The sequence below is a fragment of the Lissotriton vulgaris genome, chromosome 7 (genome assembly GCF_964263255.1).
Source record: "Lissotriton vulgaris chromosome 7, aLisVul1.2, whole genome shotgun sequence".
NCBI lineage: Eukaryota > Metazoa > Chordata > Amphibia > Caudata > Salamandridae > Lissotriton > Lissotriton vulgaris.
Window position 1 is genome coordinate 109,504,915 of NC_141695.1, and position 15,033 is coordinate 109,519,947.

A 15,033-nucleotide genomic window follows, 5' to 3' on the forward strand; every position below is an offset into this window, starting at 1 on the left:
CAAGAAGGCTGGTACCAGGAGCACCAGTGACCCAACGGAGCCCGGTTCTGGTACTTGGAATTGTGGGGGTTTGATTCCCACATGCTTGATACCAAACACACTAGGATTGGTTTCAGCCAGTTTCGAGTTGTGCCCATCTATGTAGTATATGGCTCCTTCACTGACAAACCGGGAGAATGGATTCCGTAGGTTGTAGGAGGGGTGGGGTCCTGCTCATTCTGGGGCACCCTCTCAATTAGAACCCAGCACCCTGCTTTCAGGATTGTAAAGGCCTGCTACAGGGGTGACTTATAGGCTTTAAGTGCAGTGACTTAAGATATAGTAAACCTATATCTTTAGTAAGTGGTGGAAGCACAAACTCACACAGACTGCAATGGCAGGCATGTAGTTCTATTTTGAATGGTCTCTCATGGGTGGCATAATACATGCTACAGCCTATGGGAGACCTCTGGGGTGCTTATGCCCTGGGTACATGGTTACCGTATTCTAGGGACTTATAAGGGTACCCCAGTATCCAATCTGGGATGCACCTAAGTACTTACCACAACAGTTTAGGGAGAAAGCAGATAGACTGGGGTACTGGATAGCAGGATTCCAATCAGGCTAGTCACAAACAGCATAACATCAAGCAAAAAGTGGGGGAAACCATAAGAAGCAGATCCTACTTTCCGTTTCCTACACCAATCAAAAAATACATTTGTTGACAGTAATCTTATGAACTTATGAATAGCCAAAATGGGTTGGTGGAAAGTGATGAGTGTGTTCACAGGGGCAGTCGACACAGGGTGCCTAACCGCGATAGTTAAGTCAATCAAAATGTGGTTACATACATGTTTCTTCACAGGTTTCTTCATATATAGTTATTTGGCCATTGTCCTTATATCGATCTTTTGTAGATATTTTAGGATTAGGCTAGTAAAGTTAATTTTCATATATGTTAGTTTTATGTATGGTACGTTTCATGCTACTTTCACGTACACAATGCTTTTATTTTTATTGTAGTTTTTTACTGTAGGAGATTAACTTCTGTTTTGATACAGTCGATGCCGTGTTGTCATGGTGCACTATGTGCCTTGTCTATGAGGTCATGGTGTTCTGTGTCAGAATGTGAGGAGTCCTTCGTATGAGGAACACCAGTTACTGGTGGGTGGTTGACAGAACAAGAGGCATCTTCGGTGCAGTCTCTGTTATGTTTACCCTCATCACGGCTCGAGTGGTTTCTATAGATTACTCACCTATTGAATCCATGAGACGAGAGGCTAGATCTGCAAAAGTCTACATTATTCCTAGGGCAGGGTAAGTGGCATCATTTGTGTCAGCTACAGCTTGTTGCCTATCCAGGACAGGACACAATAGAGCTATATCTATGCACCATGTATGCGGATGGCAATCTTCTCTCACACGATCCATGCCCTAAGATACAGAGACAAGATGGGCAACAATCAAAGTAAAAGACGCAGTGGCAGCTCTTCCACTAAGGCGGAGGAGCATCGCCCCACTGCTTCAGCTACAAGCGGAATGCAAAAATAAAATGATAAAGTTTGTTATTATCATTTTGTTTCTTGCATTGAGCTTGCAGCTGAAGTCAGGCAGCCGGGCAGGGCTATCCCCCGTATCACAGCGGGAGGATTGTTGGCTGCACCTAAAGTGCACATGATCCTTTGATCGGCCAGACAGGGCCGGTCAAAGCATACTGCGCCCTCTGCTTGTTCTCCTTGCAGGCTGCATTACAGCCTGGGTGGAGAACATGCAGAGCCTGCCAGCCCCCGTCTGAACGCCGAACCATGGTCAGGCCCGGACTGGCCTTTGAGGGCACCGGGCAATTCCCCGGTGGGCCGCATGGTTGGGGGCCGGTTTTGGGCCCCTGGGGCCGTTTTTGTTACAGGGCCGTTATGCTGCAAAAACGGCCCTGTAACAAAAACTGCCGAAAACCGGCCCTGTCACAGAGCGCGGTGGCACATCTCCCCCCTCCCCTCTCCTCCCGGAGAGGGGGAGGGGGGCCGGCCGAGCACTTTGCCAGGGCCGGTTCTGGTTCCCAGTCCTGCCCTGACCATGGTGCTCAGACCAATCAAAACGCTGCTAAGGCAGCACTGTGATTGCTCAGGGGATTCTGGCAGGCTGGGTGCTTCCTGACGAGTGGAGAGGAGGACAGATGATGAAGAGGTGGTGGTCGGCAGAGAAAAGGGAAGTGCATTTTTAAAGTTATTATTTCCCTCCCCTCCCTCCGTCCCCCACCCAACCACCCCTGGTAATTAGCATCCATTACTGAAAAGAGGCAGAGAGCAATATCAGACTTGAAAGTTTTAGTCCAATTAAGTCCACTGTAAAAAATGGGGAAGCAGACTGGCAGTGAGAAATCAATATATCACTAGGGTAGTGCACTTTTACTTCTACCCACTCATTCTGCACCTTCTGAATCAGTACCAAAGCAGTCTCCTGTCTAGAAAGCAGGTCTAAGAGTGGACTTGCACAAGGAAGTCTTGCAATAAAGAGAGGGCATAGTGACCCTCACTGTGGATCTAAAATTCAGTTGGTCCCAGATAAAATGTACAATTACGCCAGCATGATTCAGAAATGTTGTACTTGCTAAGTGAAATACCGCCATAATTGCACGCACTACATAGCAAGATTTTACTGCAAACGCTCAGGAACAAAGTGAGCGGCCAGAATGGGGCACCTGTTGCTCACTGCACTTGTAGTGTTCATGCAATGCGTTCTCCTGTCAAACATTAATGCATTTAGCAGAAAAAAATAAAATAGCAGTTCATATAAATTAAGTGTTATTTCCAAACGTTCACAAAAGCAAATTACAAACCCTCCTGTAATCAATGCACACAGCATTATGGCCGCTGCCCAAACCACGAAAACAAAGCAGAGCGCCAGAGTCAATATTTGCTCTAGTGGAGCATGTCCTTCCTTCTGAAAAACGTGCCCGCACTCCATGAGGCCTAATGCACTCACCTGCCTTCACTGTGTCCTCAGTACATTTTCTACTGAGATTTTTTATTAGGCAACATGCGGATCAGGAGGTTGATGCTGCCTTATAGTCACACATTCATCAAAGTGCTAACACCTCTGGGGTACCTTCGTATCTCGCTCTGTCCACTGCTGAGTCACATTTTTCAGTAGCAGGGAGACTAAACAGTAGAAAATCAGCACTGACGAAGGCCCTAGACCCACGCGGGCTCCTAGCGAGGCCGAAACATTTTGGCACTTTGGAAAAGGGACAACTGAACAATCATATTTAGGAAACCCCAAACTTTTTTACTCATTTATCTAGACACCAGGTACCCTTCAAACAAAGCATATTGTTTGGGTATACCTGGAGGCATTTTTCCTATCACTCATCTGGTTCCCTGCATGACCAGTACTGATTTTATATAAGAACTCCCATCAAATCTTTGGTTGAGTGCGCCCGGGTAGTTCCATCTTACCTGGGTGTGGATAGTTGCCTATGATGAAGCATGTCACGATAAGTGAGTGAGGAGTTTACTCCAATATCTTTGGATACCCGAGGGCCCAAAGATCAAGTAAAGGGAGACCAATATCCCCACCGGGATCCCTCTTTTCTTCCTTATCATTCTTCTCCTTTTGAAAAGACTTGAAATCCTGTTTGAAGTTTGAGCTAGAGCGGTTGCTCTAATGTGATACGATTATAGTCGGGAGATTGCAACTGATCTGCTTATCTCTGTGAGAAGTTGGCCTGGTATGTGATGCTCACTAATTCTAGTGATCACCTTGTACCATGCCAAGCAACCCTTGTGATGATTGGTTGTAAGTCAACCTTATAGACCAGCTATCCTAGTGGTAGCGTGGACAAAGCACTCTTAGACTAAACTCTGAAAGGCATGTGAAGCAAGCTGTTTTACCATATACAACCCCCTTGAATACCAAATGAAAGGACACCACACAGATATATATTGAAAAAATATATATATTTATTAACTACAAATATCCCCTGGACTCTTTATGAGCACAGAAGCACAAGCGTTAAAACAAAACACAGTTTAAATACACAAAAGTTGCACAATATGGATGAGCCCTAGGGGCCACCTAAACCATATACTAAGAAAGTGGTATAAGAGATACCAATCGAAAAGGAAACAGACCTAGGGCCTTGGGAATCACTGGAGCTGATGAGGACTAGCAGTGACTAAGTCGGGAAAGGCCCGCGGGACTCGGGTGCAGTGTTTAAAGTGCACGCACTCACCAATGCAATGTCTATGGTGCGTAAAAGTTATAAAGTTAGTTAGATAGGAACCTTCTGAGTGACCTAGAGGAGCGAAACTTAAGACACAGACACTAGAGGTGTGTACCAGTGTGGGAACACCGGCGTTGCGGAGTTACCTCACCCACAGGACGCGGGTGCATAGGGTCGAAGTATGTCGGGTTTCGTCACGGTGGTCGATGGTGCTTGGAGATGGAGATGCTGCAGGCGGCTCGATGTGAAGAGTTCCGGTGGATCCAAGGGTGGATCTGAAGTCGTGAAGACCTGAAAGCAGAGGGGACAATGTTCAAAGTCACTAGCCAGTGACTACCGTGGAACCAGATTGGAACCAGGCGATGTCGTGTGCAAATAGGAGATGAGGTGTAGCTTCTCTCTGCAACCACGTGGACACGAAGAGGTCGAGGACGTCCAGAAGTTAATCATGAGCTGTCCCACGCAGGCTTCTCGCTGTTGGCGGTGTCGGCAACTTGATTTGAGCAAACAGGCATTGGCTAATGCAAGCCACGCAGGAATCAAAAAAGGCTTATCACTCGGACCAGCAAGGTCAGAGCGGGTGCTCCCTTTTACAGAAGTGAGGGCAAGTCTGGAGCAACCAGACCCACAGTGTAGCTTGAAGGTTTCGTCGCCAAGATGGCCGCTGATCACGTGGCAAGTGGCCAGGATGGCGCGTCGAGTGGCACAATGCAAAAGGGCCCCACGCAGATCGTGGAGATGCTGGGGGGGCTGATCTTCGGTGCAAGGGCTGCTCGGTGGTGGGGCTTCTTAGTCCCCAAAGCACAACGTCGAGGGTGCCTCGGATGCTGCGCAGTCAGCTTCTCGGGGGTCTTTCAAGAGGTCCGGTCCCACATCTCTCGATGCCTCCATGGGTCCCTTCTTTGCAGGGACTGTGAATCGGACTGTGAAAAGTCTGGGAGTCTGGGTCTTGTCAGGCTCTGGGCTCGGGCTCCGGCGGGAGGCGGCGGCAAAGCAGATGTTGAGTTGCTGGATGGTGCCTGTGTTCACAGGGTGGCCACTCCTAGGCCACAAGGGAGATGCTCTTCAGTCTTCTGTGCAGCAGAATGTCGAAGTCCAGTTGTCTTCTTAGTTTCAAGTTGATTCAGGATGATCTGAGGTGCTATGGCACTGCTCCCACTCTTATTCCCAATCTGAGGGGTGGATCATCTGCTAGGTCCCTCCTCTGGGTGGGACCAGGAAGGGGGGCAGTTACACCCTCTTTCCTTTGTCCAGCTCGTTGCCAGGCCTGGGTCTGGAAAGTCCCAGGAACGGTTTGGACTGGCTTATGCACGAGGACACCTTGTGTGCCCCGGGCATGTCTCAATCTATTCAGCCCTGTCCTACCCAATACACAAAATCCTGTCTGGGGTGGTGCTCGCACCTCCCAAGGCAGGAAACCCTTTGTCCAAGCCTCCCTCGCTGGAAGGACTCCCAGCAGCAGGAGGTCAGACTTGTGTCTGTGGTGGCAGCATCCATTTTGTGATGCTGAGGCTCTGGTTAACTTTAACCGGGGTTAAGGCTATGTACATGTCGTGTCCCTCTAGAAGGGTGGAATGCTATCCCGGTCGACAGAACTGTCGAGGGGATAGTATTCCAAATCGTATGACACCTTACCTCGACATGTTTTGATAAAGCCAAACCAAAGTTTGCATATAACCGCGAGGATTATAATGCACTTAAGAGTATATGGTATGGCAATATCCCGGAACAGCTAAGGGAGTTGTTACTGACAGCTGCAGACAGGCTCAGCTCATGCTAGAGCACCATCTCACATGAAACCACGCACTTTGCCCCCAGGATTTGCAGGGGCCTTCCATAGGAATGGCTTATAGGTTAACATGTGTCCAGTTAAGGTTAGATATAGGGATACTATATCTAAGCAAGAGGTGATTACACCAACTTAGGCCCAGCTGAGTGATCAGCCAAATGTGTCAAATATGGAGGCCAGGCCAGGGGTGGCACAATACATGCTGCAGCCCCTGGTAGGCCTTGGAAACACCTATGCCCTGGGTACCTAGGGTACACTGTTACAGGGGCCAATAAGGTGAACCAGTTCCAATTCATAATGCACCTAGAGTGCATTGGCAGTAATTTAGAGAGAGAACAGCAGGCTGTGGGTCTGATTAGCAGGCCCACAGCCACATTAAGTCATAAACCAGTGAAGCAAAAAGCAAAAATTTGGGGTGACCATAGGATAGCAGACCCTACTCTCCTACAATCTCTCACTCTCTTTTGTGTAAAAGAAACTTGTGGTACTGCCTGTGGAAATCATGGGGAAGGATTGAAAATCCAGAGGGAATGGACATCAGTATGACCTGCTTTAAACTTCTTGAGCCAAGGAGGCCAGTCAAAAGGCATTTCCATTAAACTTGTGTGGATATCCTGTAAGAAGCATTTTGTCAAAACAAAGCGTGCCTAAACACCACAAAAGATCCCTTGGCTATGGCCACCAACTTCAATGTATCCAAAGTAAGAAAAAATAAGCAATTGATGAACAGAATGCTTAACAATATCTAACATTCACCACGGTACAAACAGCTGGGCCTAAATACATTGTTTTATTTGCTTCCCATGCCATTCCAGTTTGAACCCAGCCATATGCAAATCAGTCTTGACCCTGCTCCCTATTGGAGCAGTCCAGCCCGAACTGCCGGGCCAGGTCCTCACTGGACTAGAAACAAACTTGCTGGGATCGGTTTTGGGGTATCACTCCACAGCAGCCAGGCTAGCTTGGGGTGGCATAGTGAGTAATAGAACAATAGCTTCAACCCAGATCTGTTGACTGGGGGTGAGCGGTTGAAAAGTTTCAGCACTCTGTCTATCATCATGCTGTGTTTGCTATGTTTGCCCTAAGTGGCAGGCGTGGGTCACTTGCTCACTGTGCCACTGTATTCAAGCCAGCCTGGCTGATGAGGGGTGATACCCCGAAACCTGTCCCAGGATGCTTGTTTGTGGTCCAGAGAAGACCTGACATGGTAGTTAGGGCTGGACTGTTCCCATGAGGAGCAGGGTCAAAACTGATTTTTATATAGGCTGTGTCCAAACTGGGGTGGCATAGTGAGCAAACAACAATGGATTCAACAAAGAATAGTTAACTGGGGGCGAGTGGTTGAAAAGCTTCAGCACCCAGTCTATTATCTTGTTGTGTGTGCTTTATTGTATCCAGGAACGCACTGAGGTTATGCTTTGCAGCATCCTGTTGATCTATGACCAACTATTTGAAGTGGATCAGGAATAGGAAATGTTACCTCCCTTAAAGGGTTTGAACGATACTTGCCAATTTTTAAGCACACAAATTAAAAAAACATACCCATTGGCCAATGCATTTCCGTCAAGCCACATCCATTTCCCATCTGGTCCTTTTTTCAGGCCAATCCAGTGATTGTAATCCTGGGTCTTAGAGAGGGCAAAAGCCTAAAAGAAGAAAAGCAAATGTCAAACTTTGCAAATAGTTTCACGTTACATGGGTCACATTTTTTGCCTGTGCACATTTATTCATCGGATTCATCTTTAGTTCTTGATCTACCACATCAAGACCATGGGTGCTGGGTGGCAGAAGGCATTACAACATAGTATGGTAGGGTACAAGAACTGATAATGAAAAAACGGACTGTGAAACATGAATGAGGTCAAGGGGTAATGACACGCCCAACGTAACAGTTCCTACTAATAATTGTACATTATCTGCCTGAAACTTGATAATTGACATGTACCGATTAGGTAAGGCCTTTCGGAAATCTTTCCTGGAGATCCCACTTAATGACAGAGACATACCCTATCATTGGTGAATTGCAACAGCATCATTGTTTGAAAGCGGAGGACGGTCTGGAGTGTCCAACATGAGCTCATACAAAAACTATCACAGGAAAAGTATGGTGTCAAATTCTTAAGTATTCCCATAGATTGGTTGGAAATGTGGAACTGCACGAGTGTAAAAGTAGGTGGGGTCATCCCTTCACATGAATATGCTGGACTTTTAACCAGACATCACTGATGTTCCCAGAGGCGTTAAAGAATGTAGCGTGTCCAAATTCTTCAGATTTGGCAAGTTTAGATCACCATAGCCAAGTCGCCAAGGCTAGTGTCCCTTAGCTTCAAACAATAAAGGGCTTCGGTTATTAAACTAGAAAAGACAGAAGTGAATTTGAATCTATTGAATAAAACATTACTGCAGGTAGGGTAAGGAACACATCTCCCTAAGCAAGGAAACTTTTGCTCAAACACAGATACATCATTTAACATTGGTTTCTGTAGCAAAGAGGTCTACACAAGTGGCCCTGCTTTGGATGCCACAACTAAACTAATTAAGATGATTGATGTGCAAGCTCAGGACTGCCTGAGCCTTCATAAGACTGAGTCGAAGGATAATAAACTTGAGCGAGACCTCATGGGCTTATTCAAAAATATGATCATTAGAGAAAGCGGAAAGTAATAGGAAGTTCGAATTAGACTATTTTGCTTATGCCAAGTCCTAATCAGCAGGAGGACTAACATAAGGCCATCCTCGGACGAAAGCTCAGGAAAGAACGAGTACAATCAGTCAACAGACTGTCTGAGTCTGCCTACAAGTAAACCAAGTGAGTTCAAGGATAAATTAGATACAGTCTAGACTGAGTTTGTTCAGCTAAGGCCAGGAAAACTCTGGCTCATCTCAAAATGTACTTGGCTTTTATAATATTTCAGGGTGCAGGGGCTACACATTTATGGTATGATATGACATAACTGGGTTGAACAAGCAATGATCCAATCTCACAAACCAGTACAATTCTGGTGAACGAGACATTTCAGCACCTAGTTCCTAAGGGATTTCATTGGTTAAGCTATGCATAACTAAAGAAACAAATTAACATTTTATGCAACCCAGAAATACAATGGCTTCTTCAGCTAATGAATGGCATACACAGGCATCGGGGCAACCATGCAAAGTGCCAAAGGTAAAACATCCTGGATATTTCTTCTTCAGGAGAAGACAAATATTACAATTTATATATCTGTACAGCCACCACAGGTGGGGCTTAATTGTCAAGGATTTAAACACACAGAGAAAGACTTGCTCACTTAAAATAAACTTTCACTATTTTCCTGCAAATATGAATGCCTGTCAATGCAAGCTGACTGTGGCCTAGGCATGTCAACTAAAGCAGATTTAAATTAGGTATTCTTTTCTAACACGTAAAAACTTTCCTACAATTAAGTAAAAGAGAAAAGATAACCTTCTTGTGGATATCCATCCTAGGAACAGTGGAGTGGTCTGCATACACCGGACTTTCAAGTGACCGAAGGCAGATATCCGCGTACAGTCCACTCCCAGGGTTCGACTGCCTGTTCACACTACAGAGGAGTTTGTAGCTTAAGACAGTTCAAAAAAGTTGCAATGGGTCCTGGTGCAGGTTGTAATATTGTAGATCTGGATTCCAGGGACTACACTGGTCTGAATTTCATTTACTTTTCCTTGGGCTCAGACCTTAGTACTGCTGGTTCCCTGTTGGGTAGTGGCGGGGGGGGGGGAGGGACTGTTGGGGACGGGAGGCATCTGCACTGCACATACAGGTCATATTTATCCATTAACCCTTCGGTTCAGAGAGTTTTGTATCTTGCCTAGTGGGCATTTTTTTACATATTCGCTCCATTTACGTTTCAGCTTCCATGACAGTTATTTCACGCCCCTGGATTGCTGTCAACATCTTATTTATTTTTGTTTTATTCAATGCATTTTTATATAGCTCGTACTTTACCCAAAGGTGTCAGAGCGCTTAACAATAGAACCAGGTACGTTACATGAGGAGAATTTTGCATATTTACACGTTACAGATACAAATGAGAAAGAAGAAAAAGTAAAATAAAAAAATAGATGGTGTTCACACAAAAAACACTTTAGGAAGAAGATTGTACAGGAATAGATTACAAATTTACAATATTGAAAGAACCTCCTTGAGGGACATGAAAAGGGATGTTTTAGTTCTGGAAGTGTCTTTGGAAGAGAAGAGATTTGACGTCAGTTTTGAAGGTCCGGGTAGAGGTGGTGGTACGGAGTAGTGGAGGAAGCGTGTTCCAGATTCTAACCGCATTGCCTGAGAAGGATTGAGCCATTGATCTCTCTTTTTGAAGGTGGGGGGCCTCAAGCAGTACATTTTCCGCATTACGAGAAGGTTTAGAGCCTCCAGAGATTTTAAGGTTATTCGCCAGATATCGAGGGGAGGAAGTGTGCGAGGCTTTGTGGGTGATACAGGCAGTCTCGTAAACTGATCTTGCCTCAAGGGGAAGCTGTCGAAGACAAGACAAAATGGGAGTGATGTGGTCACTTCTTTTGGCCTCAAACACAAAATGAGCCGCTGAATGGAGAGCGGATTTAAGAGGGGAAAGGTGGGATTTGGAGAGGCCAGCAAGAAGAGAATTGCAATAGTCCAATCTAGAGAGAACTAGAGATTAGGCCAGGGTTTTTAGGTCTTGCTCCAGAAAGCAAAGTTGAATCCCCCAGAGAAGGCGCAGTTGGTAATGTGCATTCTTTGCAATGGAATTGATGTGGGAGAGTAGATTGAGCCTTTTGTCAAGTATGACACCAAGGGATTTTGCGCTGTTGACAACGATAGGTTTATTGTTGACTAAATTCAGCTGATCCATCCAAGATTAAACAGGAGGGGAAGAGAGTGTGGTAGAAAGGAGGAGGAATTCAGTTTTGTAAGCATTCAAAATGAGTTGATGAGCTAACATCCATTTTTTATTAAAGCGGAGAGTAGAGTGGAGGATTGAGATATCGCGCGCGGAATACACCTTAAGGTAGATTTACGTGTCATCCGCATACAGATAGTAAAGGATCACAGATATACTTAGATTTCCCAATGGTTCCAAATCAAGAACAAAGTGGGTGCAAGGATAGAACCTTGAGGTATGCATTGACCTACCGCCAATGAAGGCGAAAGACTGTTCGCTATTTTGATCATTTGTTGATCTGTCCAAAAGGAATGAGGCGAACCATTTAAGCACTGTGCCTTCCAATCACATTCTCTGTTGAAGAGTGTTAAGGAGAGTGTTTTGATTAACAGTGTCAAAGGCTGCAGAAAGGTCTAGAAGAATCAGAAGACAAGATTCCCCCACATCGAGTTCACACAGCGCATCCTCTATCACTTGTAGCAGGGCTGTTTCAGTGCAGCAGTTTTGAATGAAAAAACACTGGAAATTGTCAAATAGATCATTATCCTTAATATGTAGGGAAAGTTGTTTCACTACACATCTTTCTGTGATTTTCGTAAGAAAAGGGAGGTTAGCGATGGGGCGAAAGCTGCTGGGGTTGTGTTGGACTTGGCCCTTCTGGCAGGTTCAACCCTAACTTTTTGCTTTTAATGGTGACCTGGTGATGGGGATTTTTGGATTCTGCGCACTTTCACTGTGTCCCAGTGGAAAGTGCGTGCGCACTCTGAGTGCGTGGAGTATGGTTGGCCTGCCCTCCCATAGGAATGCATGGGGAATGTATGGGTCCCTGGTAGTTCCTGATGCGTGGGGTGTACAGGCTCGAGTCTGGTATGTGCGGACTCGTGTGGTTGAATGCTGCGAAATGATGTATGCGGCGTGTATGTGTCTTGTGTGGAAGTGCCACTTCTAGACATGGCTGTGTGTGTGCTGTAAAAATGCTGGCATGTGATTGGCTGGAGCTGGCTGGGATGCCAGGCTCCAGGTCTCTGTGTGGGTCTGCCCCGGTGGTGAATGGAGAGAGTAGCGCCGGGAAACCTCCGGGTAGCTGTGCGCTTAATAAATGTAATAATAAATAAATAAATAAATTAGCATGCTGATGTGAGGGGAGGAGTGCACCTGGGTCCTGAATGAGGCTGGGTTATCCTCCCACAATGCTGGCTCCGCCCCCTGTGGTGCGTCTAATGACCCTAGGCCTGCCAGTGAATAGAGTGAGGGGCTGAGCACATCAAGGGTGCTCCAAAACCAGCTGCGACTGGTTTCTTCCCCAACCTGCACCTAAAGACAAAGGAATTTACAGTATAGGAAGGGGCTGTGTCCCCTTACAATTTGTTCTCTTCCAGGATCCTGAGGGGGCTGCTGCTGTTGCTGGGAAGGAGGACCGCCACTTGGAGTGCCTCCCTGCCTGGAGGCCCAGTGAGCTGGCTCTGGGCCCAGCCTTGCCCCCCCTGCCTACCTAGGAACTTTGCTGGAACCCTGTTGGGCTTATAGTGCCTGGGAGCGCTGTATTTGCTTTCTAGCGCTGAGAGCGCTGTACTTTTAGCCCCTAGCGCTTGGGAGCACTTTGCCTTCACCCCTAGTGCTGGGAGCGCTGTGAATTGTTCAGGAGCACTGGGACTTTTATCTGCAGCCCGGAGCTGCAGTCCGCCTTCTGGAGGGATTCCCCGGCGTGGGGATCCCCCCTTCCGCTTATTTTCGGCGCAGGAGCCCACTCCGCTTATTTTGCCGATTTTTGATATCCCCGGCGAGTGCCCACCTCGCAAGGGACCTTGTGTCGTTTTTTATGCCCCTCAAGCGAGTGCCCACCTCGCATTTGTGCCGCTCATGGCACTTCGCTCTTTATTTAATTCCCGAGGCAGCCCACCCCTCGAGAATCACCGCCGCAGCCCAGGAGTATTGAAGCCACTGCCTAGAGCGACCCGGAAGTGCTGCCTCCACCCCCCCAGGGCCGTGCTGCTATTGGCTGCTCTCAGCAGCACGACCCGGAAGTGCTCGCAGACCGAAGGAGAAGAGCCGGCGAGACCAGGAAGAGGTGCTGACACGAGGACAGGAGCGGCGCCGGCACCCGGGTCCCCCACGAGCTAGGGAAAGCCCTGGGGTGCGGCCAAGAAGGACGTCTAAGCATCCGGAGCACCAGAGGAGAGCCCCGTCGCAGACCCGGTGACTGGAGGGCCCCGTACTACCTTGGGAAGAGGGGGGAGGCATCGGGGCACATTGCCGGTGCCCTCCCCCCCCCAACCCCCCCTACTGGTGCTTTGTTTTGGAGCCCCGAGGCTCCTGGGGGCAGATTTGTTGAGCCCTGCGAGGCTCCCCGCCCATATGTGAAATTCAGAGCCCCGAGAGGCTCAAGCCGCATCTTTGTTCAGAGCCACGGAGGCTCGGGGCATTTCTTTGATTTATGAGCCCTGAGAGGCTTGGGGACAGAGTTGAAGAAGGAGCCCACAGAGGCTCCACCCAGGCCCATTCAATTTAAGAGCCCAGAGAGGCTTAGGTGACCTTGCTGTGTGTAGAGCCCAGAGAGGCTCAGGGGGACATTTTATTTCTTCAGAGCCTGCGAGGATCCCACGTTGGCCCCATCATTTCCCCCAACTGCCCAGCACTTTGTTGGCAACTGCTACTTTTAGGCCCTCGACTTTGGGACACAGGGCATCCTAGCCCCTGCGAGGCCAGTTGGCCTAAGGACAGTCACAGGTGGTGACTTATGCGAGTTGGCGCAATTGTTCTTTTGCTACACCTCTGAATGTGTTTTTATGCATCATGTGCCTTGTTCTTGAACCTCTGAATGTGTTGTTGATGCATCATGTGTATTCCTTCCTTACACCGCTGAATGTATGTTTATGCATCATGTGTTATATGCTTATACCCCTACAGGTATTGTGATACTTAGGTGGTTGTTCTTGCTAGTACAGGTGGTGCTAGTGAGGTCCTAGTTCCCTGCGTGACATGTTCCTAAGGTGGTTAGGGTTGCGGAAGTGGTACTTACCTGTTACCAGTAGTTACTGGTTGTGTGCTAAAGTGATTTTATAGTCTATGTTCTAAGTGAAATTCTACCAAGTGCTGAGTTCTAAAAGTGCTGATTCCTGACAGTGGTCCTGGTGGCCCTGTCTTGTATATATCCCCTGTAAATTCTGCCCATGCCTGTTGGCACATTGTAAAGTGTGTGTTTTTATCTAATGTGTTTTGGTGTAATAAAAAGGCTATTTTTATGTATAACCTTGTGTGGAGTTTCCTTTGTGGTGGGCCTTGGGTGTTGTTGCTGGGGGTGCATGCGCAAACACTTAACTCACATCGCCTCAAAGTTTAGCCTTACTGCTCGTGCTACGTTACCAAGGGGGTGAGCAGGGGTTATCTTGGCGTGTAACTCCCTTGCCCTGACGTGTAAGTGGTGTTCTCTGACTGACTTTGGCGCAAGCCCTGGCCTGCCAGGGATCCCATTTCTAACATGGGTTTTGTTTCGAGGATGCATTTGAGAAGGGCATCTTCAGAGAAGACGTCAAAGTTCTACCACATAAGGATTTGCGCTCATCAAAGAGGGTAGGATGAATAACCTGATCCACCAAGGATTTAACTTTTTCATCAAAGAATCAAGCAAATTCTGCTGCTTTCTTTGAAGAATCGTCAGGCTTTGTGGTTGAGGGAGAGCAATTAGGCTTTTGGAGGTCAAATCGTTTTTAGGGTCTGTTTTTGGCTGAGTCGAGGAAGGTTCAGAAGTGTGATGCTTTTTTCACGGAAGATGTGTTTGTGGTATTTTGATCCTGCTGAACGTAGAATAGAAAGATTAGTCGCGGATGGAGATTGTCCCCATTGTTTCTCTAGGATGCTCAGGTTTTTCCTTTCTTCATAAAGGGATTTATTGAACCATGGTGCTGAAAAAATAGGCTTTTTCGTTTTGCTTAGAAGTGGAGTGACATTATCAATTTCGACTGCAAGGACTGAGAGGCATTGGGAGGTAAGATCGTTGACATCCAAGTTAGGGTCTAACCTTGGAAGTGATAGCATAGCAGAATCACAAAGAGGGTCAAGGTCAATGTTTTTGGTGTTATGGAACTAGGTAGTAGTCCTTTTAGGTTGGCCAAGACTTATAGAGTGTGAAAGGTGAAGAGAGAAGGGTAAGTATAAGTGGT

At 47.1% G+C, this 15,033-nt stretch overlaps 1 protein-coding gene across 1 annotated transcript in view; it reads right to left on the reverse strand.

The window, feature by feature from the left end:
* The window catches only part of LOC147700931 (C-type lectin domain family 2 member B-like), a 51,830-nt gene that overhangs the window by 15,602 nt on the left and 21,195 nt on the right, over positions 1-15,033 (reverse strand). The window contains exon 4 of the mRNA XM_086929271.1: positions 7,533-7,636. Within this exon, the coding sequence (XP_086785397.1) occupies positions 7,533-7,636 (104 nt within the window). The remainder of the gene's footprint in view (positions 1-7,532; positions 7,637-15,033) is intronic.